Source organism: Mrakia frigida (genome assembly GCF_051309035.1).
Source record: "Mrakia frigida strain ATCC 22029 unplaced genomic scaffold BDY24scaffold_1, whole genome shotgun sequence".
NCBI lineage: Eukaryota > Fungi > Basidiomycota > Tremellomycetes > Cystofilobasidiales > Mrakiaceae > Mrakia > Mrakia frigida.
This window is the reverse complement of record NW_027481280.1, coordinates 691,909-714,518: the sequence shown is the minus strand read 5'-3', so window position 1 is coordinate 714,518 and position 22,610 is coordinate 691,909. Positions and strand designations below refer to the sequence as shown.

Genomic DNA, 22,610 nt, shown 5'->3' with positions numbered 1-22,610 from the left:
GAGCTTCGACTTTCGTTTCGTCCTCAACGACGATCTCCCTCCATGTTCTCTCGACCTTTCGATTGAAGGAAACCAATCAATCTCACTTGAACCACCAACAGTCAATCCACTCTAAACACGATGGCTCTTCTCGAATCCAGCATGCATTCGTCCTCGGATCTGCCAGAGATGGACGAAGGAGCAGGACAAGACGGAGACGAAACGGATGGAAGCTACATGGTCAGTCTCATTCCGTTCCGTTTTGTTTTTTGCTCTTTCCGCTCGTTGGGAGGGTGAGGGAGGGGTACAGAGCGCTGTCAGTCGCTGGATGGCTTCTTAGGGTGAAGAGAGGAGCAGTAGCGGACGAGTGAAAGGAGGGAGGAGGGAGGTCGAGCTCATTTCATGTCCCTCCCCTCCAGCCTTCGCTCCCTCGATCTATATGTACAAACGAGCGCTTCACTAACCCCTCTTCGTCTTCAGTCCTCTTCCTTCTACGCCTCGGATCAAGGAGAAGATTCCGAAGATGAATCTCAAGCTCACGTACCCGTCTCGTTAACCTCTCCTCTCCCTCCCGTCCAAGTCCAACCCGCAAACACCCTCCCAGGTCTCCCCTTCCTCGCCCTCCAGGAAGTCGCTTCCTACCTTTCCCTCAAAGACCTCGCATCCCTCTACCAAACTCATCGTCAACTTCGTTCCACCATCGACGAGGGATCGCTGAGCTTCTTTGGTCGCTTCTGGACATCCCCTCCAAGGGTCGAGTGGGTCAACAGAGCTCGACGAGCGCATGGATGGCACGAACCGGTCGCTTCTTCCTCTTTCACTGCTGCTGCAGACGAGGGGGAAGAGGCAGGAGGAGCAGGAGAGGGGAGAAGAGGGAGGGGGATCAAGATGAGCGAGGTCGGGATGGACGAGTTTTGGACGCAGATTAAGACGTGCGTCTTCGGGCGAACTGAGCATCAGAAGGCTGGCTGATCACGTTTCCTTGCCTTCTGATGGACCTGCAGTGCTTTCTGGGTGACGAGCTTCCCGTGGGATCGAAACGACCGAGCCGTTCGTCGTCTTCACTCCCTCTCTTGCTCTCTTCCTCGTCTCCGCGTCACTGAACCCTTCCTTCCCTCTCTTCTCCAGCAGATGATCCAACAATCCTTCTGGTCCAACCTTCTCTCCCCCGAAAACTCACCGCCACCCGAACCCTCTCCACCCGAATTCGCCTCCTCGTCCTCCTCTTCCTCTCTCTCACCCATCCCTCAACCCCAAACTCGACTCCTTCGCCCAACCCTCTCGGCAGGCTACCGAGCCTACGCTCAGCACGGCTACGTCCTCACGGGAGCTCATCATCTGCTCTTGCTCCAGAAGCAAGTGTGCTGGTTGTGCCTCTTCTGTCCCGAGGAGGGGTCGCAAGGGCCAGAGATCAGGATCTTGAAGGACGATGGTGGTAAAGGAGGACGAGCGACGACGGGCGCGAACGCGGAGGATGGAGGTGGAGAGGTAGCAGGGTTGAGGACGGGTGGTGGGACGTCGATGAAGGTGTGCGAAGGATGTGGTGCTGCTTCTTGTGGAAGGTTAGCTTGATTCTCTTCGTCGTCTCCCTCCCTTCCTCTCGTCTTCTTCCGCTCTACCCACCCCTCTTTCATCTCACCATCTCGTCTTATCGCTCTCAAATCGCACGATCTAATGACCTCTTCTTGTCATCTTCGTTTTCTCTCCAGACATCCAACCTCCTCGGAAACCTCCCGCTCCCTCGCCGTCGAACTCTCCTTCCTCCCAGCCCTTCCTCCCGCCCAGGGTAACTTCCTCTTCCACACCCTCCAATCCGTCCACGAAGTCATCCTCGCTTCGTCCCAGGGAGAGAACCCGCTTCAGATATATTACAGGAGGAGGAACGGAGGCGACGAGGACTCGGATTGGGTCGCAGCTCATTTCGGAGCGGCTTTGACTGCTGCGAACGGCGGAGCGGGAGGAGGAGGAGCAGTGGGAAATGTGGTTGGGAACTTTGGGGGAGGAGGAGGAAACGGTGCTGTCGCTGGTGCTGCTGGGATGGGAGGTGGAGGAGCGGGAGCGGGAGCAGGAGGGTTCGTCGTTCTCGGAGGAGCGGCAGGGTTCCCTGGAGGTCTGGGAGGTCTCGGTGTAGGAGGAGGAGCCTTCTCTGCTGGTGGTGGGGCAGCAGGAGGGTTCCCCGGTGCGATGATGGGAGGAGGAGGAGGAGCGAATCCGAACCCAAACCCAGCGCCCGTCGCCGGAGGAGTCGTCGCACCACCAGCTCCTCCTCCACCAGCTCAAGCCCAAGCCAACCCCCTCGCCTTCACTACCCAGGGAATCATTCCAGCACTACCCCAGCCGCAACCTCAACCCCAACCTCAGCAGGCTCAACCCAACCTCAACCCTCCAGCAGCCGCCATCCCTCCTCCCGCCAACGTTCCCGCTCCCGCTCAATTTCACGTTCCGGCCCACGTCAGCGTGGGCGGTGGTGTGGAGAGGCCGTCGACGAAGGACTGGTGGGTGTGCAGCTCGTGCGCGAAGGAGTTTGGAGGGTTCGGATGGAGTAGGAGGTCGTCGGGAGGGTTCTGAGTCGACCCGTCGTTTCGTCCTTTTGTACTTGTGCTTGTCCTTCGTTTTCGTTTTTCTCTTTGACTCGTAGTAGTTTCTTAGACTCTGTGTTTCGTCTCTTTCTCTCTCTCTTCCTTGCTTTCTTTTGTGGGTCGTTCGTCTTCGAGCCGACGCGACTCTTTGGTCATCTCGCTTTTTAACGTTTTACTTCTTCTCCCTCTTGTACTCTAGCTTTCTTTTCCACACGCTTTGTTGTTCACCCTGTCGTATATTTTTCTCACACTCTACCGCCGTTCACGACTCTCGAGCTTGCCTTTTTTTTTCGACTGAATCGGAAGGGGAGAGACGACGCGTCAGGTTTCGACAAGCACTCGAAGGAGAGAGCAGCAAAGGCCTTGCGTTCAACTTGGTCTTTTGACTGTGCAGCCCTAACATCTCTCTCGTGTTTCTCTTCGGCTTGCTTGCTCTGAGAGTTTGAATGGAAAGAGGGAACAGAGTGGAAGAGCGACGAGGACGAGCGAGTGAGACGCGTTTCGTCTCCTTCGTTTTTCAACTCCATCCGTCCATCTTGGTACTTCGACTCGATCCTAAAAGGCCATGCATACACACAAGCTCCCTCTCCTCCCCTTCTCACCTCAAATCTAACGCTTCCACCGGATAAACCACCAACTTTCCTCTCTCCGTCCCCTTCTCAACCTTCACCCCTCCCTCCCTCCTTGCCTCCTTCCCCTCCTCCTCCTCCTCCTTCTCACGAACCACCACGACCTCCCAAGCGATCCTCCCCCTCGGTGCCAACTCCCTCATCTCCCACACATCCTCCAACGCGTCGTTCCAACCCGCGGGTCCTTCAAACTCCTCCACCACCGTCTCCAACACGCTCCACTCCAACTTCGGGAACGCTTGCCTCAACGCTTCGATAACCTTGAGGTTCCAGGCTTGTTGAGCAAGGAGGTAAGACGTCCAGTTGAGGGTGGAGTGGAAGCGGTGGTCCTTTCGGGCGGCGATGGCGGAGGAGGAGGAGGAGTTGGTGGGGGGTGGGAGGGAGAGAGGGTAGTAGCCGGGCCAGCGGTAGAGACGGTGGACGGGGGAGAGACCGATGTCGAGGTGGGTGAGGTTGGGGAGGAGCGGGGAGAGGGAGAGGAGGGATTGGAACTGAGGAGAGAAGAAGCGAAGACGGAGACGGAGACGCGTCGTCGAGGGTCAGCGACCTCTTCGTTCCTTCGCCCTTGCTCTCGAAAGCGACTCACCTCCTCGTTGAACACCACCACCGCATCCTGTCCCTTCTTTTCAGCTCCAAGTCTTCTCGGCTCCTCAACCAGCACCGAATCCAACTGCACCGAAAACAGCCTGACATCCACCAACCCAGGCCCGCATCTCCTCGCCAACTTCTCCACCATCCCAACCGTCGTCGTCGTCGTCTTCTCGTTCCCGTTCCCGTTCTGACTCTCCGTCGATCCTCCACCGTCACCACCAGCACCAAAGAACCCAAACTCAATCTGCACCCATACGAACGTCTCCAGCTTCTTCTTCTTCGGCAGCGTCTCGACCGTCGCGTCAAAGTGATCCATCAGACCCGTCACGAGCAAGTGACTGATCGTGTTGCCCAGCGAGAGGCCTTGGAGGAGATGATCGATGCAGGCTGAGCAGGTTTGATGGTGGATCGCGAGGGAGGAGAGGGACGGGAGAGCTGTGGGTGGGATTTGGAGGAGTTGGAGGTTGCACGAGAAGGAGAGGGAGGAAGCTGAGCTGGGGAGGCGGCAGGGAGGGAGGTTGAAAGAGAGGTGCTGGAGATGAGGAGTTCGAGAGAGGAGTCGAGGGAGGTAGAGGAGGGTGGATTCGAGACCTGGTTTCGTCGGATTCGGGTGGTCGACGTGAAGCGATCTGCGAGGAGAGAAAACAAGGGAGGAGGGAGGAGAGGAGAGCGTGAGCTTCGACGTTTTCGATTGATCCTTCATTGCTCCACCGCGAGAACAAGAACCGAACCTAATCCACTTGTAAACCTCCTCGTGCAAGATCAACATCTTGACCGTCCCGTTCCTCTCTCCAACAGCAACATATCGAAACAAGAAAGGCAGCGCAACCTGTCTGAACGCCTTCGAACTCAAGCTGAACGCAAGAAGTCCTCTCGGGAATCCTGCTCCTCCCTCTGCCGCTCCCTTTCCTGATTTCTTCTTCGCTTGAGACGACGAAGAAGAAGAAGAAGATCCAGAGAAGGGAGAGGAAGGCGGTCTTCCTGTGAGATCGAATCCGACTTGGGCTCGAAGTCCAAAGCGATTCGGTCGTCGTTGGAGGATCCCGTCGTTGTCGATGTAAGGAGGAGAAGAAGGAGAAGAGAGGAAGAAAGCGATCGAGGAGAGGATGCTTGTAGGGAGAGGAGACGTGGGCCTGTAGGAATGAATGGGAGGAGGGTCAGTCGAAGGAGGGAGAGAGAGGAGACGAAAAGGGAGACGCACATCGTGGCAAGCTGAGGTTCGAAGGACGGTGCCGAACGAGCTCGAGAAGAGGAGAAGACGACAAAGGGTTCTTTCAATACTACGAGCTTGAAGTACTTCTGAGGGACCAGACGGACGCCGAGAGCTTCACCTGAGACAGAAAAGAAAAGGAAAGGAGGATGGTGGTGGATGGAGGGAAGAGGAGGTTGAAACTCGAATCTCGCACTCCTGACGTTATCCTTTCGTTTTATATCTACCTCTTCCAAACCCTGGCCGCTCGTCTCTCTCTCTCTCTCTCTTCTCCTCCCGTCACTCACCCACTCCTCCAAAGACAAAAAAAAACCAATCATTCAGATCCCTTTCTCAGCAGCAGCAGCAGCCGTCAACGAAGCCGTCGCCGCCCTCACCCCTTGCCTCCCTCTCAACCCAGCCAGCAACTGCTCCTCCGAAACGTTCCCCTTCCGAGCAGCTTTCAAGCTGTCCGAGATCAGGAACGCGACGTCGAGTCCTTGTTCGAGGTTCAGCCTGGGGTCGCAGTGCGACTGGTAGTTGGTCGAAAGGTCCTTGTCGGCGAGTTCCATGGAGCCTCCGACGCATTCGGTCTGGGAGAATCAATCGTGGAGTGGTAGAGTGTAGAGGTCAGGTTTGGGGAAGAGAGAAGGAAAGGGAGGGAGGAGAGAGGGAGGGGAAGGGGGAACGTACGACCGAGAAGCCGTCCTCGTTGACTTCTCCGGTCAACTCGAGGTGGACCCCACCGAGGATGGAACCTTGCTCGGCGTGGATGGCCATGGAGCGGGTGATCTCTTGACTGGTTTGGGTTCGAAGGGCCAAAAGAGAGAGGGGTGAGCGACGCGTTCTGACGATTGAAACGCGTGAAGAAAGAGGATGGGAAAGAGAGAGTGAAACGTACACGATATCATCGAAGTGCCTAGTCTTGAGACTCGAGTTTTCAGCGGTCTTGGTGTTTCCGTGCATGGGATCTGAAGGGAAGGGAAGAGAGTCGGGTGAAAGGTCAGTTTCGAGCTCGACGGTTTGACGCGTCTCATGTCCTTCTTGCCCTTTCCCGTCTCCTCAGAGCCTCGCAATTCCAACTCTGCAGCTCTGCGCTACCGACGAATGGCGAACGACCAAAAGTCGAACTGAGATGAAACGCACCTGTGCACCAAACGACTCGATGTCCCGAAGCCTCGACTTCTTGAATGTGAGCGGCGAGGTAGGTGTCGATCTGGAGGGAAGATGAGACGAGAAGAGTAAATATTAATAATAAAGTCAGCAAACTGGCTAGTGCGGACGCGAGAACGAGTCCAAACGCTTCGAGAGGGAAGAGAGGGAAGGGAAGGGAAAGAAAGCGCAGACGCGTCGAAGCGACTAACCTTCGAAGCTCCGTATCTCGTAATCAGAGTGATCTTTCCGGCTTCGTAGTTGGGATCCAGAACTAAAAAAAGCGCAAGTCCAAGGGATCAGAGCTGATTTCTTCTTCGTTCGCCTCTTAGAAGAGAGATAGACTGAACTCACTAGCCAACAACCTCGTCAACTCTCCCTTCTCCATCGAAGGTCCGACCTTCACTCCCACCGGATTCTCCAACCCTCGGAAGTACTCGACGTGAGCTCCCGTGATCTGCCTCGTTCGATCTCCGATCCACAGGAAGTGAGTTCTGCAAATGCACGAAACGAACGAAGAGACGTGTGAGCTCCTCTCTTCAATTCGAGAAGCGGAAAGAAAACGACGACTCACCCAGCATTGTAGTAAGCCAACCCCTCCTTCTCCACCTCCGACTTCCCAGCTCTGGCTCTCGAATGGCTAGGACTCCTAGGCCTAACGTTGTGCTTCTTCCCTCCCGCTCCCTCCGCCTCAGGAACAGGCAACAATCTCGTCAACGTCTCCTCGTACTCCAACGACAACCCTTCGTGGGACGTGAAGAGCTCGACCGAGTCCGTCGAGGAGGAAGCAGGGGAAGGGGAGGGTCCGATGGTAGCCATGAAGTCCAAGGCGTCCGAGAGTCGATCGACGACGTCTTCGAATTCTTTTTGGAGGACGGGAGAGCGGACGTGGGAGAAGGACCAGGTTCGAGGAGCGTTGAGGGAGGCGAAGTTGGAGGAGAGGAGAGCTCGAATGTAGTTGAGAGTGGTGGCGGAGTGGAAGTAGGCACTGGAGGGAGGAAAGGAGACGAGAGAATGAGATTGAGGCGACGCGTGAAGGGAGGGAGGGAGGGAGAAACGAACCCGAGGAGTCGTTCAGGATCGGGAGCTCGATCTGACGCGTCGAATCCGTTTATGTTGTCTCCTCTGTAGGTAGATCAATAAAGAGTCAGCTCAAGGACTAGATATGAGGCGCAGGAAAGAGAGAAACGACAAACCTGTAGCTGAGAACCTCTCCCAACCCTTCGACGATCTCGGTCGCTTTCGACCTCGGCTTAGCGTATTGACCTGCGATTCGAGCGATCCTGACGACTGGGAGTCTTCCTCCCCAGACGATAATGAGGGACATGAGGAGGATCAAAGAAAGCTTGTGTTGAATTGGGTCCTGAGGAACGAAAGGAAGGGGCATCGAAGGAGGGCGTGAGCTTCGACGTTTTGGAAAGGAACGAGATGGATCGAACGAACCATGGAGCAGTACTCGAACAACTCGGCGCAATCTCCACCTTGGAGAAGGAAGGCTTCTCCCTTGGATACGCTGGCGAGATGGGTTCGAAGACGGACGATCTCGGTAGGAGTGACGAGAGGAGGAAGGTGTCGAAGTCGAGTTAGAACTCTGCGAGAGAACGAGAAATGAAGAGGTCAGAACGAGCAGCTTTGAGAGAGTGGGAGGTGAAGGTCGTACTTGTCGAGGTGAGCTTGATCAGGGTAGATGACATCCTGGAGAGATCAAAGAGGACGAAGGATCAGAAGAGGGTCGGTCGGAGGGAAGGAGAAGAAGGAGGAGGAGGAAGAGGTTGAGCTTGGGCTCGGAGGGCTTGAAAGAGAAGAATCAAACTGACCTGAGCGACCTCCTTCGTCCTCCAAGAAGAGGGAGTCCATTCGGGTGTTGTTGTAGAGCCGTTCATGTCGAGTCCTGAGAGAGAAAAGAGCGAGGAAGAAGAGTTGATGGCGGTTTGAAGAAGCGATCCAAAAAGTCAAAGGTCAAGCTTGGTTAAGCATGACTCCCTTGTCTCGGCCTCATTTGGTTGCCGAGATCGCTCTGTTTTTTGTTTTCTTCTTCTTGAGAGAGAGAGGTGCGAGAGAGATTAGATCCGCTTTGGCGAAGATTCTGCTTTTTCTTCTGGAAAAAGATGGCGGAGGGCTGAGGTTGAGAATGAGCAGCCCTCTCTCGGCCACCTCCAACGACCCACCATCTCCTCTTCCTTCCTTCCTTCTCCTCCTCCTCCTCCCTACGTTAAAGCTATGTCTTTCACCAAAGCTGGAATCTACCCTCCTGTCCCTGGAGTAACTAGGTGAGTCTCGGGATCTACTCGTATCACTGAAATGACAAAGGCATCGAGGAAAGAAGGGAATGAAGCGAGCGTCGAGCTGACCATCTCATTCCTCCTTCCTTCCTTCCCTCGTTCGTCCCATGCTTCCCTACGCATCTAGAGGTCGAGCTACCAAGCTCTCTGCTTCCTCTGATGGATCCAAGCTCGTCTACACCAACGACAAAACCGTCGTCCTTCGAGATCTTCGACAACTTTCCGCTTCGACGACCTACACTCAACACAACTCCCCTGCCACCGTCGCTCGTCTCTCTCCTTCAGGTTACTACGTCGCCTCAGCGGACACCTCTGGAACCGTCAGGGTCTGGGACGTCGCTGGAAGTGATCAGGTTCTCAAGCTTGAGATGAAGGGATGCCTCGGTGGGAAGGTCAACGATCTCGCTTGGGATGCTGAATCGAAGAGGATCATCGCAGTCGGAGAGGGAAGAGAGAGGTCAGTCCAATCCCGGCCTTCTAGATGAGTTCAAGGTGTAGAAGAGTCCCCTGAGACGTTTCGTAGAGCTCTCTGGGTCATCCATCTCGACGCAACCCCTCCTTCCTTCCCTTTGACCCCTGAACGCGAGCTCTGACCTTCCATCCCTTTGCCTCTTCTCACCTCCCTCAGCTTCGGAAGAGCCTTCCTCGCCGACTCTGGATCATCTTGCGGAGAGATCCTTGGTCACAACAAGGCCATCAACGCTGTTTCCATTCGATCCAAGCGACCGTTCCGAGCTGCGACAGGAGGAGACGATGGAACGATCTCTCTTCTCAATGGAGTTCCTTACAAGTTCTCCAAGGTGCGTCCTCACTTCAAAATCGACTAGATGTGTACCGTAGCTGTACGCTGACCTCCTTGCTTTCGAATTTTACGTCTCCAAAGGTCATCAAATCGCACACCTCCTTCGTCAACGACGTCGGTTTCTCGCCTGACGGAGAGCTCCTCGCTTCCGTTGGTTCGGACGGGAAGGTCTTCGTTTACGACGGAGCTGAAGGAGAGATCAAGGGAGAACTCTCTGGCGGTGCTTCATCTGGATCTCTCGTTCGTTCCATCTCTCTTCCCTTCGCGTCTCCTCTGGACGTCCATCTCACGCTCCTCTCCCTTCCCGCTCTCCTCCTCAAAACAGTACTCCCTCGCCTGGTCCCCCGACTCCCAAATCCTCGCCACTTCCTCCGCATCCTCCGTCGTCCAACTCTACTCCCCTTCCACCCTTCAACCCACCACGACCTTCAACCTCTCCTCCTCAGGCTCGTCGTCCGACCCTTCAACCCAACAACTCGGTCTCACCTTCCTCACTCCCGCCACCCTCGCTTCCATCTCCCTCTCCGGAGCCCTCAACATCCTCGATACTCGTGCGCCCGAGCAGGTCGTCTCGCTCTGGGGTCCTTCCAAGGGGATCACAGCCGTTGGGATCAGCGAGGACGGAGACAAGAAGAAGACTTTCTGGGCTGGGAGCTTCGATGGAGGGGTGAAGAGCTTCAAGGAGGAGCAGGAGTGGGAGGTCGTGGGTGGGAGCGGAGAGGGACATAAGGGTCAGGTGGTGGGTGTTGCCGGTGGGGAGGAAGGGAGCGTTTGGACGGCTGGGTGGGATGATTGTGTGAGGGAGATTAAGGGTGGGGAGGGATTCTCGTGAGTTGACGCTTCTCCTCTCGAGCTTCCTCGTCGAAGATATTACTCGGAGCCGAAAACTGACTCCTTCGTTTTGTTTTGGGCAGCACCAACTCCGTCCCAACTTCCGCTCAGCCAACCGATCTCGTTTCGACTCCGGGAGGAGAGTTCGTCCTCGTCGCTACCTCCGAGGGTGTCGACGTTCTTTCCAAGGGAAAGAAGATTGCTTCGAGGCTGTTCAAGGGAGAGAAGGTCCTCAGTGTTGCGGCTGGGAAGAGCGGGTCGGAGGTCGTCGTGGCTGTAGGATTCGAGGTTCGTTTCGCCGTCCCACTCCCTTCCTCCAACTTCTCTTCTTTCGACTCAAGCTTTGAACTCACCCTTTCGTTCGTTTTCGGCTCCTTCGTTTCTTCAGTCCAAAACCATCCAGCTCTTCTCCCTCGGATCGAGCATCGAGAAGTTCAGCTCGGACGCGCCGGTCGTGACGTTCTCGGAGAACAAGGGAGCGGTGTACGCGTTGAACTTCAGTCCAGAGGGAGATTTGCTGGCTGCTGGTGATGTGAGTTGCATATCTATCCCTCCCCACTGCGTTAGACGGAGAGAAACGAACGAACGAGACGCGTTCCCCTCTCTTCGACTTCGCTGACTTGTGTTCCTTCTTCACAGTCTTCGGGGAAGATCCAAGTCTACGACGTCAAGGAGAAGAAGGTAAGCCCCAAACCACCCCTCGTCACCTGCTTGTTGCTCTTCGAGCCTCGAAACCTAACTTTCGCTTTCCTTCTCCCTTCGTTCGTCCCCGCAGATCAAGATCTCCTCCCGCTGGGCTTCCCACACCGGTCGAATCACCTCCCTCCGCTTCTCTCCATCAGGGAAACACTGCGCTTCCTCCTCCCTCGATACTAACGTCTTCGTCTGGAGCGTGGAGAAGCCGCTGAGGAGCATCAAGATTGCGGTGAGTCGACGCTCCCGCCTCTCTCTCTCTTGCCCTTCCTTCTCGTTTTCTTCCTTTTCCGCCGAAAGGAGGAGCTTTTCTTCCATTGTGCTGACCTGCTTTGCGTTTGGTTCCGATTCGGTGTAGAACGCGCACTCTGGAGGAGCGTACGGAGTCGAGTGGTTGGGAGAGAAGAGGATCGCTAGTGGAGGAGCGGATGCGGTGGTGAGGGTGTTCGATGTGGTTTTCCATGCTTAGATAGGTTGAGGAGGGGGCTGATTAGATATGTGTCTTGGTCGGATCAGGAAGAGGTTGTCTGACGAGAAGGAGAGGAGAGAGGGCGAACGAGAACGAGCAGAGAAGAGGAGAAACAGTCAGCGAAGCAAACAGCTTTTTTATTTTCTTTCACAGCTCCTTCTCGTTGAGGACCGTCTCCGGACTCACGAAGAGGAGTGACCGTGAAGAAAAAATCAACTCGGAATCAAAAAGGCGCGAGGAGTCAAGGAGGACGCGTTGTCTTTTCTTTCCTCGTTCCAACCATCAACAACTCCCCTCTCCTTCCTTCCCACCTTCCCTTCCTTCCCCTTCCCCTCCCGGGGCATCTCACCCGCATCCACCTCTCTCTCTCTCTCGAGTCGTGCCACCCCCTCTTCAACCTATCTCCTCTCTCTTCGTCGACTAAAAGAAGAAGAAGAAAATTGAACGAAGGAGCAAACAACAAACTCTCGAACGTCAACCCTTCCTCCTTCCTTCCTTCTCATCCTCCTCTCTCTCGCCATGTCGGACCAGCAATCCCTCGCCAAACGGTCTCCTCGCTCTCGTAAATCTCTCTCTTCCGGTGGCGTCACTTTCGGGGGTACTGCTGGGGAACAGGAGAACCGAACAGATGGAATGGGAGGAGGAGGGTTCAAGTCGAAGGGGAAGGGAAGATCAGCTTCGATCGGAGGAGCAGAACTCATGGGAGCATCCAGCTTGAAAGTAAAATTGACTCCCAAGAAGACAGCTAGGAGAGCTCTCGTGAGTTGATACTTCTCTCCTTGTTGATTTCCTATGGATGCGAGGAGGGAAAACACGAAGGGAAGGACGCAACTCGAGCTGAACTTCTTCCTTCTTTTCGTTCTTGTTCGTCGCTCGTATGCAGGCCCCGAGGAAGTCGATCTTGAAGCAGTACAACCAGGATGACACTCAGACCTACAACTACACCAACATGGACGGACAGGGACAGGACGACGAGGACAACGATACCCAGTACATTGGAGGAGGAACCGAATCCACCACCATGAGGTTCAGAAGGAGAGTCAGTTTTGCGGCTCATGCTCACGTCAGGTAAGCTCACTTTTATCTTCGTATGCAAGCGAAGGACGAAGAGCTGACGAGCTGCATATTTCTTGACTCTCTAGGATGTTCGAAATCGACCCTGTCGCCAACCAACTCTCCCAATCTCAATCTTCCGTCTCCTCCCAACAACAACAACAAGCACCAGCTCCCCTCCCTCTCGCCACAGCCACTTCCAACATCTTCGGAGCTCCGAACGAGCCAGTCGTTCCCACCACCTCTCGACGTCGTTCATCCGCTGGGGGAGCAGGAGGAGGAGGTCACTCTCGACGAGCCAGCGTTCAGGGAGTCGAGGCTTTCACCAAACCCTCAGCAGCACCAGCAGCCGTCGGGTTCGTTCCTACCTCGTCCAACTCTCGACGAAGCTCAGCCGTCTCGGAAGGAAGCGTCGATATGGATCTCGAGTCGGACGAGGAAGAGGAGGAGGGGCAGCAGAACGGAGAAGGACAGTTCAACAGCTTCCAACTCGACGGTCCTCCTGCCTCCGCTCCTTTCGAAGGAAACAACCCGTCGTCGTCGTCCTCGGGAGCTCCCTTCACCTTCGGAATCCCCAACCCTCCCACCATCATCGTCCAACAGGACGAGGACGAGCAGTCCGAGGAAGAAGACGGGGACATGTCCCTCGACGGAATGGACGAGACTCAAGTCCACGGAGGCATCATCTCTGCTCAACCCTCGATCCCCTCCAACAAACGACAATCCCTCACCCACCCTACCTCTCCTTCCGCTTCAACCGAAGATGGAGACTCCGACGAGGACGATGACGGAGGACTCGACAGCCTCGATCCGGACGACAAGACGATGGACTTCACCGTCGCGACGGGAGGGATCATCCCTACGTCCGCTCCTGCTACGGCTGCCAAGAACGTTCGAGCCAGTCTCGGGTACGCTATCGAGGAGGAGGAAGCCGAGAGGATGGCGGCTTGGTCCAAGAGCGCTGCCTCCGCCGGGGGGGCACCCGTCCTCGGATCTGCCGCTGCTAGGAGAGCTGCTGCTGCTGCTGAAGAGGAGATGAGGTGGGATGGGGATGGAGAGGAAGGGGGAGGAGGAGAGGATAGTGGGTCGGAGATGGACTTCACTCGAGTGATTGGAGGGATCATCGAGAGGAGCGACGAGGGGGCTGGAGAGGAGGACATGGACGAGGGATCGACGATGGATATGACCCGAGTGATGGGTGGAATCATCTCGAGTCGATCTGCCGAGGAGGAAGAGGGAGAGGAGGAGGATAGTGACGAGGGAGGAGAGATGGATATGGACGAGACGGTCGCGGTGGGAGGGTTGATCATGCAGAGGAGGGAGGAGGACAACACCACTCGACGAAGCATCTTCGACCGAGACGACGACGACGAGGAGGACAACATGGACGAGGCTGGAGGGATGGACTTTACCGTCGCTCGAGGAGGAATCTTCGCCAGCAGCAACGACGTCGTTCCCGCTCCCGCTCCCGCTCCTCCCGCTCAGCCATCTCTCTTCGGTCGCTCTTCCCTCAACCTCTCCTCCAAATCCCCAGCCAAATCCCCCAGGAAATCTCTCGGAGCCTACGTTCCTCCTACCCCTACCCGACCTCTCGAATCCTCCCTCTCTCGGCCCACCGCTTCCTCAGCAGCCAAAGTCAAACCCGCTCCCACCCCTCGATCCATCTTCGACTCGCCAGCCAAACCTCTCGCTCCCATCCCTTCCAAGGGGAAGCCCTCCGCCAACACTCCAGGATCAGCCAGGAAACTCGTCTTCAGCGCCGTTGCGTCCCCTGCTGCGTCGGCGAGGAAGAGAGGCGTCGAGGAGATGGAAGCGGGAGGAGGAGAAGGGTCGTCGATCTTCTCGATCAAGAGTCCCAAGAGGCGATCGTCCGTTCGAGGAGGAGAAGGAGCAGCAGCCGTTGAGGAGGACGTCTTTGGATCCGTCGCTGGATCGGGAGGAGGAAACGGGAAGGGGAAAGAACGAGAGTCGCCGATCCTTTCGTCCGCTCCGTCGTCCAACATCTTCGGATCCTACCAGGTCGAGGCCAACATCTTCACCGCTCCCGAACTTCCTCCTTCCCCGAAGAAGACCTCAGCAGCACCATCCACGGCGGCAGCTCCCTCCTCCCCAGCTCGAAACATCTTCACCAAAGCCACCTCTCCCTCCCCCATCAAAGGACCCGCAACGATCTTCGACATCCCTTCCTCCGCTTCCAACTCCTTCGAGCAGGCTGCTACGTCGGCAACCAGCATCTTTTCGACTTCCCCCAGGGTCGCTCCTACCCCTCCCACCACCACTGCCGCTCCTGCCGCTCGACCTAGATCGTCGTTGGCTTTCGCTGAGCCTTCGGTGCCCTCCTCCTCATCGGCTTCCTCGTCGTTCGTCGTGGAGCAGGCTGTTCCCGTCGCTCTTGCTTCTAGGGCTACTCCCAAGAAGAAGCTCGGACGACCTTCGCTTGGAGCTGAGTCTTCGAGGAGGGAGAGGGAGATGGACGTTGAGATGATGGTCGATGAAGCTGTGAGCCCTTCCCATCCCGCCTCGTTATTTAATCTCCCCTTCTCCTCCACCTTGAGTACTGAACCTCATCGTCTCCTCTGTCGTGTTTCGTTCTTTCAGCACCAAGCCGCTCCAGTCTCGCTCGGTCAGTTCCTCGACATGACGGGCTTGACTTTCATGGACAAGATGCACCCTCGTCGAAGGTCCACCATCGGTCCCGGAGAGATGCTCGGGATCCATCGAAACAACAACGATACTACTCGAAGCATCCGTGAGTCTGATCCTTCTTAAAACTTGTCTCAGACCGCTCTCCGTTGGCTGATCCTCTTCCCTTTCTTTTTCGCCTTTTTTCTTGCAGCTGGACGAGAGTATCAGACGATCGAGTACGCCAACTACGTTCTTAGCTTCCCTTACCTCGCCATCTACCAATGGGTTCGTCATCTCTTCCTGAAAGATCGTCTTGCCGCTCTTCGTCGCTGAACTTTTTCTCTCCCTTCTTTCAACTTGAACCAGGCCTGCAGCCATCTCAAGGAGTCGACGATCCAGAGCCAGCAGACTGTCCAGAACCTCGACCACGACGCTTCGGAGGTCAACCCTGTGCTCTTCAGGGAGTACCTCGAGGCTGAAGACGACGAGAAGGGCATGATCGAGGTGAGTCGGACGCGTCTCGTTCCTCTCCCTCTCTCCGTCGGAGCTGACCCTGGTTTCCTCGTCTTCGGTCACTCCAGGCTCAACTCAAGTACCTCAAGGTCTACTCTCACCTCCTCATCAAGCGTCGTTGGAGAGAGTGGCGACTTGATCTCATCGTCAAGCTCAAGGCTACTCACGAGGCTGATCTTGCTGATCTCCAGGAGGTTCGTTGTCTCCTCTTCTTCCCTTCCTTCCCCTCTCTTCTTCCACTGACTCGATCCTTCTTTCCTCTCCTTGCTTCACAGGACCAAGCCAAGATCCAGGAACTCAGCTCGGCCTTCGAGCAGCAGACTCCCCTCTCCACCCTTCGAACTCGACACGAGGCTCTTCGACTTCAACTCGAGCAAGAGAGGCAGAAGGTCGCTGAGGTTCTCGCCTGTGATCAGAACGAGCTCTCGCACAGGAGGTCCGATATCAAGGAGCAGAAGTGAGTTCTCTCTCCCGTCGCGTTTCCCTCTCGTCCTCCTCGTTCCTGTCTTCGTTCGAACTGACGCCTTTCCGTTCTTGGTTTCTCCCAGCGATCAAATTGATTCCCTCAAGGCCGACCTTGCCGATCAGAACGTCATGCTCAACAGTCTCACCACCAAGTTCAACGGTCTCGATCTTCAACGACAAGCTGCTCAGGACGCTATCGATCACGCTGCTGGGATCTGGGCTGATACCCAGGGTTTCACTCGAGAGAAGGTCTTCCGACTCAAAGGTTCGTCTCTCTGCTCACCTTTTGTTCACCTCTCTCGTTCCTCTTTCGTCCGAGTGGAGGCTGACTTTCGTTCGCCTGCTTTGTTCGTTCGACTCACAGAGGAGTTCGACACCCTCGAGCACCTTCACTCAGTCAAGATCACCTCGGTTCGCTCCGACACACTCGAGATGGTCTTCGACGGAGCTCTTAAACTCGTTCTCGCCTCGGAAAAGTTCCAACCCGTCGTTTCGGGAGCTCGAGTCGAGTTCGTCAGGGCTGCGAAGCCGAGGAGGAACGAGGTCGTTCTCACGCATCTCTTCGAGCTGGTGAAGGTGTTCGTCGAGCAGATGCAGGCTGGTAGTGTTCCTGAGGTACGTTTCGATCGTCTCGAGAAGTGTGAGGGCTCGTTTTACGACGCATCGAACTGACATCCTTTCTCTCTCTTTTCTCTCGATCAGCTCGTCCAAACCGTCTCCCACATGTGGTCCTCGGCCTCTCGAATCGCCACCGAGTTCCATCTCATCAGTCTTCGATACCCCGTTACCTACTCTCCCTCCTCAACCTCAAACTCCCTCCAGACGACCGTCCCAATCCTCCTCCCTCCCGTCAAGGCTCGGATCCTCGTCTCGTTCGACATCACGGCCAAGTCGATCCTCCAGTGGCCTGGGAAGATCGGAGATCTAGGTTTGGGCGTCAAGGTTGCCTACGGGAAGGTTGAGTGAGTCTTTCTTTTCTACCTTGTCAGCGAAGAAGGCGAGTGACCGAAACTGACGCGTCGTCTTCTTTCCTTCCTTCCTTTCGCAGCTCCATCGTCCTCCTCGACTCCGTCCGAACTCGGCTCGAGCAGGCTACGCCCGAGAGCCACTTCGGAACGCTCGTCAACTCATGCTTGGAGGCCGTTGAGAGATACAAGTAGAACCCTAGGCTGGAACCTCTTCTCGTTTCGTCTCATTTCTCGCCTTCGTTTTCATCTTTTTGGTCAATCGGTCTCGCTTTCGGTTTCTCATCTCTTTTCTATCTACTTATTCACTTGCTTGCTTGGTCGGTCCTGCAGTCTCCTTTCACTTGCTCCATACAGTAGTCTACATAGTTCGCCTTCTTCGCTCTTCGTTCTTCTCGTTTCTATCGTAAAAAGATCATTCCCGCTCCTGGCCCTACGTCCGTTCTAAGATCATAACGAGAAGTTCGAAACAGCACAACTGCAGAGCCAGCCAGTTCATCAAAGAGGGATCAGTTCGACGCCTTCGACTCGAAGGAGGAGGAGAGAAGAGAGGGAGGGAGAGAACTCACGCATGCCCACATCCAGCCGGGCAAATTTGGGACCATATCGTCGTCCCGTTCGAGTTCGACCCTTCCTCTTCCTTCGTCGTTCCCAGCTCGAACCGCAAACCAGAAATTTCCTCCCTCCCGAGCACCACACTCGCGTTGAAGTCCCCCGAGAGTCGATTCCGACTCGGGGATTCAGGTTGGGAGTAGGATTGATGGGAGTGATCTGAGGCTGAGGAGGATTCGAAGAAGGATGTTGCTGGGTGGGTTCCGGATCCTGAGAGGACGGGGACGGTGGAGAAGTAGAGTTCCATGCAGGACTGAGGAAGGGACGTCGAAACGAAGCAAGAGGATCAGTTCGGAGAGAAGGAGCTTCGATGAGAGGAAAGGAACTGACGGCGTGACCGCCGTGGCAGCAGGTTTGACAGCCTAAGAGAAGACCTGAGGCGACAGGAAGATCGCTAGATAGAAATAAAACGAAGAGTTAGTCGACGAAAAATAACAGAGAGGGACGAGGAAGAAGAGACGAACCAAAGACAGCAAACGATCGCTGCGTTCTCGGATTTCTCGCAGGTTCCTCGGCCAACCTTGGACCATTCGGAAGGATCATCGCCGGCGAAAGAGGTCTCGTGGGTGAGGTGGATCGGGCAGGAGAGATGGGTGGTGGTGTTGACCTGGAAGGAGAGACGACGAAAGGGAGAAGAAAAGAAAGATCAGCTCGACTTGCTGAGGCGAAAGCTCGAGGAGTTTAAGCTCACCTGAGTAGCAGTTTCGAGAGAAACAATGGCAGCGTACTTCCGCACACTTGCTGCCGATGTGTAAAGTTCGAGAGCCATGAGGAGGTCTGCGAGAGAGTAGATGAGTTCGAGTCAGCCAGAATGGGCAACGGAGAAGAAATAGAATCGACTCACCGACGTAGGACGTCACATATCGCTCTGCTTGAACTAGTGAGAAGTCCAGGACGTCTCGAGCGACAATGAAGATCATGCTAGCCATCTGGCAGTCTCCCTGAACGAATAAAAGGGAACGAGACGCGTGGTCAGTTCTCCCGTTCGAACTCGAGAAATATCGCTCGGAGGAAGGAAAACAACGAACCTCTCCGAGATAAAACTCGATCCACTCCTTCACCAGCTTGAGCTTCAGCTCGTGCAGCTCCAAGAACGACTTCCAGATCACCGCCTCGTCCCTCACTTTCAACTCCAACCTCCAACCTTCCACCTCCAACGAGACCTCCTCCGTCCGTTTCCTCAATCCAAGAGCGTGAGGAGCAGGAGGAGGTATCGATGCCGAGACCTTCCTGTCCTCCATCTTCGTACTAGGACTGAAGATCGGGGAGCTCTTCCGACTGTCCGTTCCCTCGGGCGCTGTCGTTCGAGCTGGAACGGCCGAAGCGGCTTGGACGACTGCCGTCGACGCTGTTGAGATGATCGAGGCCCTTCCGTAGACTTCCCCGTAAGGTCCAGGAGCGAGATCCTCGTCGTCGCTGTCGCTGTCGCTTTCTGGACTCGTCGGAGCAGGGACTGGAGAGCGGATCGTTGGGCGAGGGACGTGGGAGGCTGGGGAGAGTCGACGAGAGGATGGGAGGGAGGAGGAGGAGGGTTGGTTGAAGGATTGACTGAAGGTGGGGCGTTCGAGAAGGGTGAAGGAGGATCGGATGTCGTGACGAGCTGTGGGAGTAGGGGCGTTGTCGAAAGAGGAGTTGGAGGACTCCTCGATGTCCGACTCGTCCGTTGTGCTGACCGACGAGTCTGAGCTGATCCCGAAAGCTGTATCGAGGTTGAGGACAAGAGCCCTGCCCTTCTGATACTCGACGGGGACGACCTGCGAGGTTGACGCGACGACGTTGCTGGTGCTGCCCACTTCGATGGTTCCGGCGCTTCCCATCCTAGACTCCCGAAGTTTCGACCTCGAGGGGCCTGATCTCCCTTGTTGACCGGCGGAGGATCTTCGTTCGGGAAGGATGGCTCGGACGAGAGGAGATTGGCTCGTCGATCTCGGACGAGGCATGAATCGAGGGTCGGGTACGGGAGGGACGACTCGTCCTCGAGGAGAGAGGTTGACGGACGGTGGTGGTAGGTTGAGAGCCGGGACTGAATCGATGTCGGGGATGGGCCTGCTGATGGATGAGAAGGGGGTGGTGGATCTTGAGGAGACGACTCGAGCGTCGACCATGATGGAGAGGAGTTGAAGCCAGACGTTCCATTCTCTTTCGAGACCGTGTCGAGCGGCGACCTGCAAACAGAAGAACTTGAGTAAGCAAAAATTGCAACGAAAGAGAGGAACAGTAAAAGTTGACTCACCCGAGCGTTGATCTCGCAAAGGCGTTCAGGCGAAGCACCCTCGAGCTTGTACTTCTGAGCGAGGGAGGCGAAGGTCTCCTTATCAAATCCAGGGACCTTGTACACGGCGAAGACCTGCGTTGGTTCGAACGGCTCGTCGTGGATAGACTTCGGGACCTTGCCGAGCTTCGAGAGCTGAAGAGCGACCTCGGGTTTGCTGTGCGAGGGGTGGCAGGAGGACGAGGTCAGGAAGAGCGAAGACTCCCTCGCTTCTCGAGCAAAAAACTCACAAGTCATCGAAGGGCAGCTCCCCTTCCGTCCACTGATCGAGAGCAAATGCGAGGTTCCCTGATGGATCCCAGCACACCGTCGAACGAGGAACGTCGTCGATCGGACGAGAGTGAAGACGGACGTCGAGTTGAGCGACGAGACCGTTCTTGTAGGCTGTCCAGAGGGATCCGTGGTCGTTCCAGGCAAATTCTGAAGACGCAAACCATAAACAGACGTGATCGGTTTGGAGTGAAGAAGACGAGGAGCAGAAGAAAGAGGGAGGCGTCGGACTGACCAGCGACAGGTCCCTCTCCTCCCTCGATCAGGTACTTCGGAACGTATCCTCGACGAACGTCCCAGATCTGGATCTGAGAATCGGCTTCCACTGCATCGACGAGGGTTCCAGACGAGGTCTTCGAGTAAGGCGAGACGGCGATCTCGGTGTCGTGGCCAGGTCGCCAGGAGACTTTGCTGACGGGAAGGGACGTCCGAAGCGTTCGATGGAGGTTCTTGCTCGGCGACGAGTTGTTCCAGATCTAGAAGAAGAGCAGGAGAGAACAGTTGTCGTTGGTCAGCGTCGAGAAGAGCTCGCTGAGGAAGAGAGAAGCGAGACTCACGTGGACCTTCTTGTCGAGCCCCCCACTCGCAATCCACCCACCAGCCGCTCTCCCTTCCCCTCTCTCGTCCATACTCTCCTTCCAATCCACACTCATCACCGCATCCGCATGAGCCGAGAACTTCCTGTTGGCCATCCTGTTCCCTTTCCTCCAGTCGATCCATCCGAGGGAACCGTTGTCGAGACCAAGGACGATTTGATGGGTATTTGTCGGGCAGATGGCGAGCGAGTTGATGTAGGAGTTGGAGGTGAGAGTGTGGATAGTATGAGGCGTGGATCGACTTGTTCGAAGGTCCTGAGTTGGACGAAGGAAAGGGAAGGGGTGAGCTAAGAAACGCGCAGAAAGGAGGAGAGAAGAGACGAGACGAACAAAGACGCGAACGATCATGTCGTGACCTCCAGTGACGAGCATCTCTCCTGTATCGAATCCAGCGGGAGCCAGACGCATCGCTGAGATGGGTCGACGGGTAGGATCGACGACGATGTTGTTCTCTGACAGACGAGGAGAACGAACGAAGGCGCGTCAGAGAACGCTTCGAAATCTCGTGAACAGAGAGACAACTCACGAATCTTCCCAGGCTGATTCACATCCCAAACAAACACAGATCCTTTCCGACTCGAGACGAAGATCTTGTTGGACATGGCTGAGAGGAGAAGAAGAGAATCAGCTCGATCCTTCCACGTCGAAAGAAACGAAACCGTCAACTCACTTCCAGTCCCCCATCGCGTCTCCATCACTCCACTCCCACCCGTCGCATCTCTCAACCCTCTCAGCGTCCCGACCTCCTCAACTTCTACTCCTCCAGGTCCAACTCCTAGCCCAACCGACTCTCCTCCGTCGAAATCGAGCCCTCCTCTTCTGCTCTTCGTTCCATTCTTTCCATTCGACCCGCTTGGAGTTCTCCGACTCGAAGAGCTGGAGTTAGGTGTTGTTGGGCGGTAGGGAGCTGTGTTTGGTGTTGATGGTGGCGTTGGTGCAGGAAAGGAGGTGTTGTAGAGGGAGAAGAGCGGAGGAATGGGATGGGGAGGTGGTGGGAGCGAGGGAAGGGAGGAAGGTGATTTGAAGGCGATGATTCGGATGACTGGGCACAAGGGAGACGAAAAGAACATCAGCATGAAGCGACTGCTCGTATTGAATCGTACTTCGGACTCACGTTCGTTCCCTACCACGACAGCTCTCCCGCTCCCTTCTGGTCCTCGTCCCAAACTCGTCAAGACGGCGGAATCCTCCAACGCTGAGACTGTTGAAGCTAGGGCTGAGCTATCCTCTCTCTTGGCTCCTCCCCTACCAGGCCGTTGTAATGGACGTCGATAAATGTATCCCTTGACGAAGCGATCTGCGAGCATGGGTAGTCCATCTCCGTCGCGACCCACGCGACTGAGGTCGAGGGTGAACTCTTGTTGAGTTTGATGAGGACGACGAGGATCCGAGTAGAGGTATCCGTACGGTAGAGGTGGAAGAGGAGAGGTGCTGATTCGAGGAGGAGGTGAGTTGGGAGGAGAGTTGTCTTGATTTGTTGAATGAGAGGACGAAGGATGGGAGGAGGTCGAGGAGGTTGAGAAGTCGGGGAGGGAAGGGTAACTGCGAAGTAGCAGAAACAAGGAGGAAGGTGAGCTCTGAAGTTCTGGAAATTGGAAGCGAGATGTAGAATGTATATCCTCGAGAGCTCGAGGCCCCGCTGGGATGTATGGGAGAGTGATGAGGCACGGACGAGAAGAAGAGAAGGAAGGGTTGAGCTCGACGTCCCTTCTCCTTCGACTCCTGTCCTTTCTGAAACCCCATGCTGCTACAGGGCGAGCAAGATAGAAACGATACGATTACTCACTTTAGTATCCCGCCAAGTTTATGCATCGTTCAAGCTGACGATGAGCCGAGGATGCTACTGCTTCTCGAAGAATGAGCTCACTCTCCTTCTTTCGGTCGAGCGGACGGGGCGATCTCTGCAGGATTTCCGCTGGAGGATGGGCAGTAGGGGACTTTGAAGAGTGACGTCAAGTCAAGGAAGCGGCCGAGGAGGTCGATATATGTTTTGAAAGGGTGCTGAGGGTTGGGGTCCAGAAAGAATAGAAGGGGAGGAGTTCA

The 22,610-nt window shown here is 55.7% G+C and overlaps 7 protein-coding genes across 7 annotated transcripts; 4 read left to right on the top strand and 3 right to left on the bottom strand.

Annotated features, from left to right (window-relative positions):
- Positions 1-25: 25 nt before the first annotated feature.
- Positions 26-1,647, top strand: BDY24DRAFT_373818 (F-box protein; the record flags this gene model as incomplete). The annotated part of the gene is made up of 4 exons (XM_076638330.1): positions 26-219; positions 460-911; positions 984-1,029; positions 1,111-1,647. Coding segments are annotated over exons 1-4 (1,033 nt in total), but the record flags the coding sequence as incomplete, so codon positions are not given.
- Positions 1,648-1,980: 333 nt separating this feature from the next.
- BDY24DRAFT_373811 (uncharacterized protein) lies at positions 1,981-2,849 on the top strand. The gene has a single exon (XM_076638329.1). It carries the CDS (start codon positions 2,017-2,019, stop codon positions 2,545-2,547), a length of 531 nt encoding a protein of 176 aa, XP_076501188.1. The 5' UTR covers positions 1,981-2,016; the 3' UTR covers positions 2,548-2,849.
- Positions 2,850-3,149: 300 nt separating this feature from the next.
- BDY24DRAFT_373810 (uncharacterized protein) lies at positions 3,150-5,163 on the bottom strand. Its single transcript, XM_076638328.1, has 3 exons — positions 4,980-5,163; positions 3,774-4,911; positions 3,150-3,678 (listed from the first exon to the last, which is right to left on the bottom strand). Coding segments are annotated over exons 1-3 (1,662 nt in total). The 5' UTR covers positions 4,982-5,163; the 3' UTR covers positions 3,150-3,156.
- A 127-nt stretch (positions 5,164-5,290) lies between these two features.
- Positions 5,291-8,099, bottom strand: BDY24DRAFT_373807 (3-deoxy-7-phosphoheptulonate synthase class II). Its single transcript, XM_076638327.1, has 12 exons — positions 7,937-8,099; positions 7,780-7,814; positions 7,563-7,710; positions 7,316-7,482; positions 7,182-7,244; positions 6,694-7,107; positions 6,474-6,613; positions 6,332-6,393; positions 6,114-6,183; positions 5,869-5,938; positions 5,661-5,766; positions 5,291-5,560 (listed from the first exon to the last, which is right to left on the bottom strand). The coding sequence occupies exons 1-12, from the start codon at positions 8,000-8,002 to the stop codon at positions 5,309-5,311; spliced, it is 1,593 nt and encodes a 530-aa protein (XP_076501186.1). The 5' UTR covers positions 8,003-8,099; the 3' UTR covers positions 5,291-5,308.
- A 227-nt stretch (positions 8,100-8,326) lies between these two features.
- Positions 8,327-11,322, top strand: AIP1 (Aip1p). The gene is made up of 10 exons (XM_076638326.1): positions 8,327-8,389; positions 8,529-8,858; positions 9,030-9,201; positions 9,285-9,443; positions 9,529-10,031; positions 10,118-10,322; positions 10,423-10,566; positions 10,674-10,715; positions 10,810-10,959; positions 11,086-11,322. The coding sequence occupies exons 1-10, from the start codon at positions 8,340-8,342 to the stop codon at positions 11,194-11,196; spliced, it is 1,866 nt and encodes a 621-aa protein (XP_076501185.1). The 5' UTR covers positions 8,327-8,339; the 3' UTR covers positions 11,197-11,322.
- A 41-nt stretch (positions 11,323-11,363) lies between these two features.
- On the top strand, positions 11,364-17,150 carry BDY24DRAFT_432434 (Spc7 kinetochore protein-domain-containing protein). Its single transcript, XM_076644084.1, has 12 exons — positions 11,364-11,955; positions 12,080-12,264; positions 12,339-14,748; positions 14,848-14,998; positions 15,086-15,159; positions 15,241-15,378; positions 15,456-15,581; positions 15,663-15,844; positions 15,936-16,117; positions 16,217-16,467; positions 16,555-16,814; positions 16,901-17,150. Exons 1-12 carry the CDS (start codon positions 11,716-11,718, stop codon positions 17,010-17,012), a joined length of 4,311 nt encoding a protein of 1,436 aa, XP_076501184.1. The 5' UTR covers positions 11,364-11,715; the 3' UTR covers positions 17,013-17,150.
- Positions 17,151-22,593, bottom strand: BDY24DRAFT_373801 (uncharacterized protein). Its single transcript, XM_076638325.1, has 16 exons — positions 22,354-22,593; positions 21,682-22,109; positions 21,238-21,609; positions 21,094-21,171; positions 20,898-21,019; positions 20,529-20,822; positions 20,207-20,447; positions 19,932-20,121; positions 19,663-19,858; positions 18,458-19,594; positions 18,274-18,370; positions 18,121-18,206; positions 17,894-18,036; positions 17,760-17,823; positions 17,387-17,682; positions 17,151-17,295 (listed from the first exon to the last, which is right to left on the bottom strand). Exons 1-16 carry the CDS (start codon positions 22,377-22,379, stop codon positions 17,268-17,270), a joined length of 3,798 nt encoding a protein of 1,265 aa, XP_076501183.1. The 5' UTR covers positions 22,380-22,593; the 3' UTR covers positions 17,151-17,267.
- Positions 22,594-22,610: the final 17 nt, after the last annotated feature.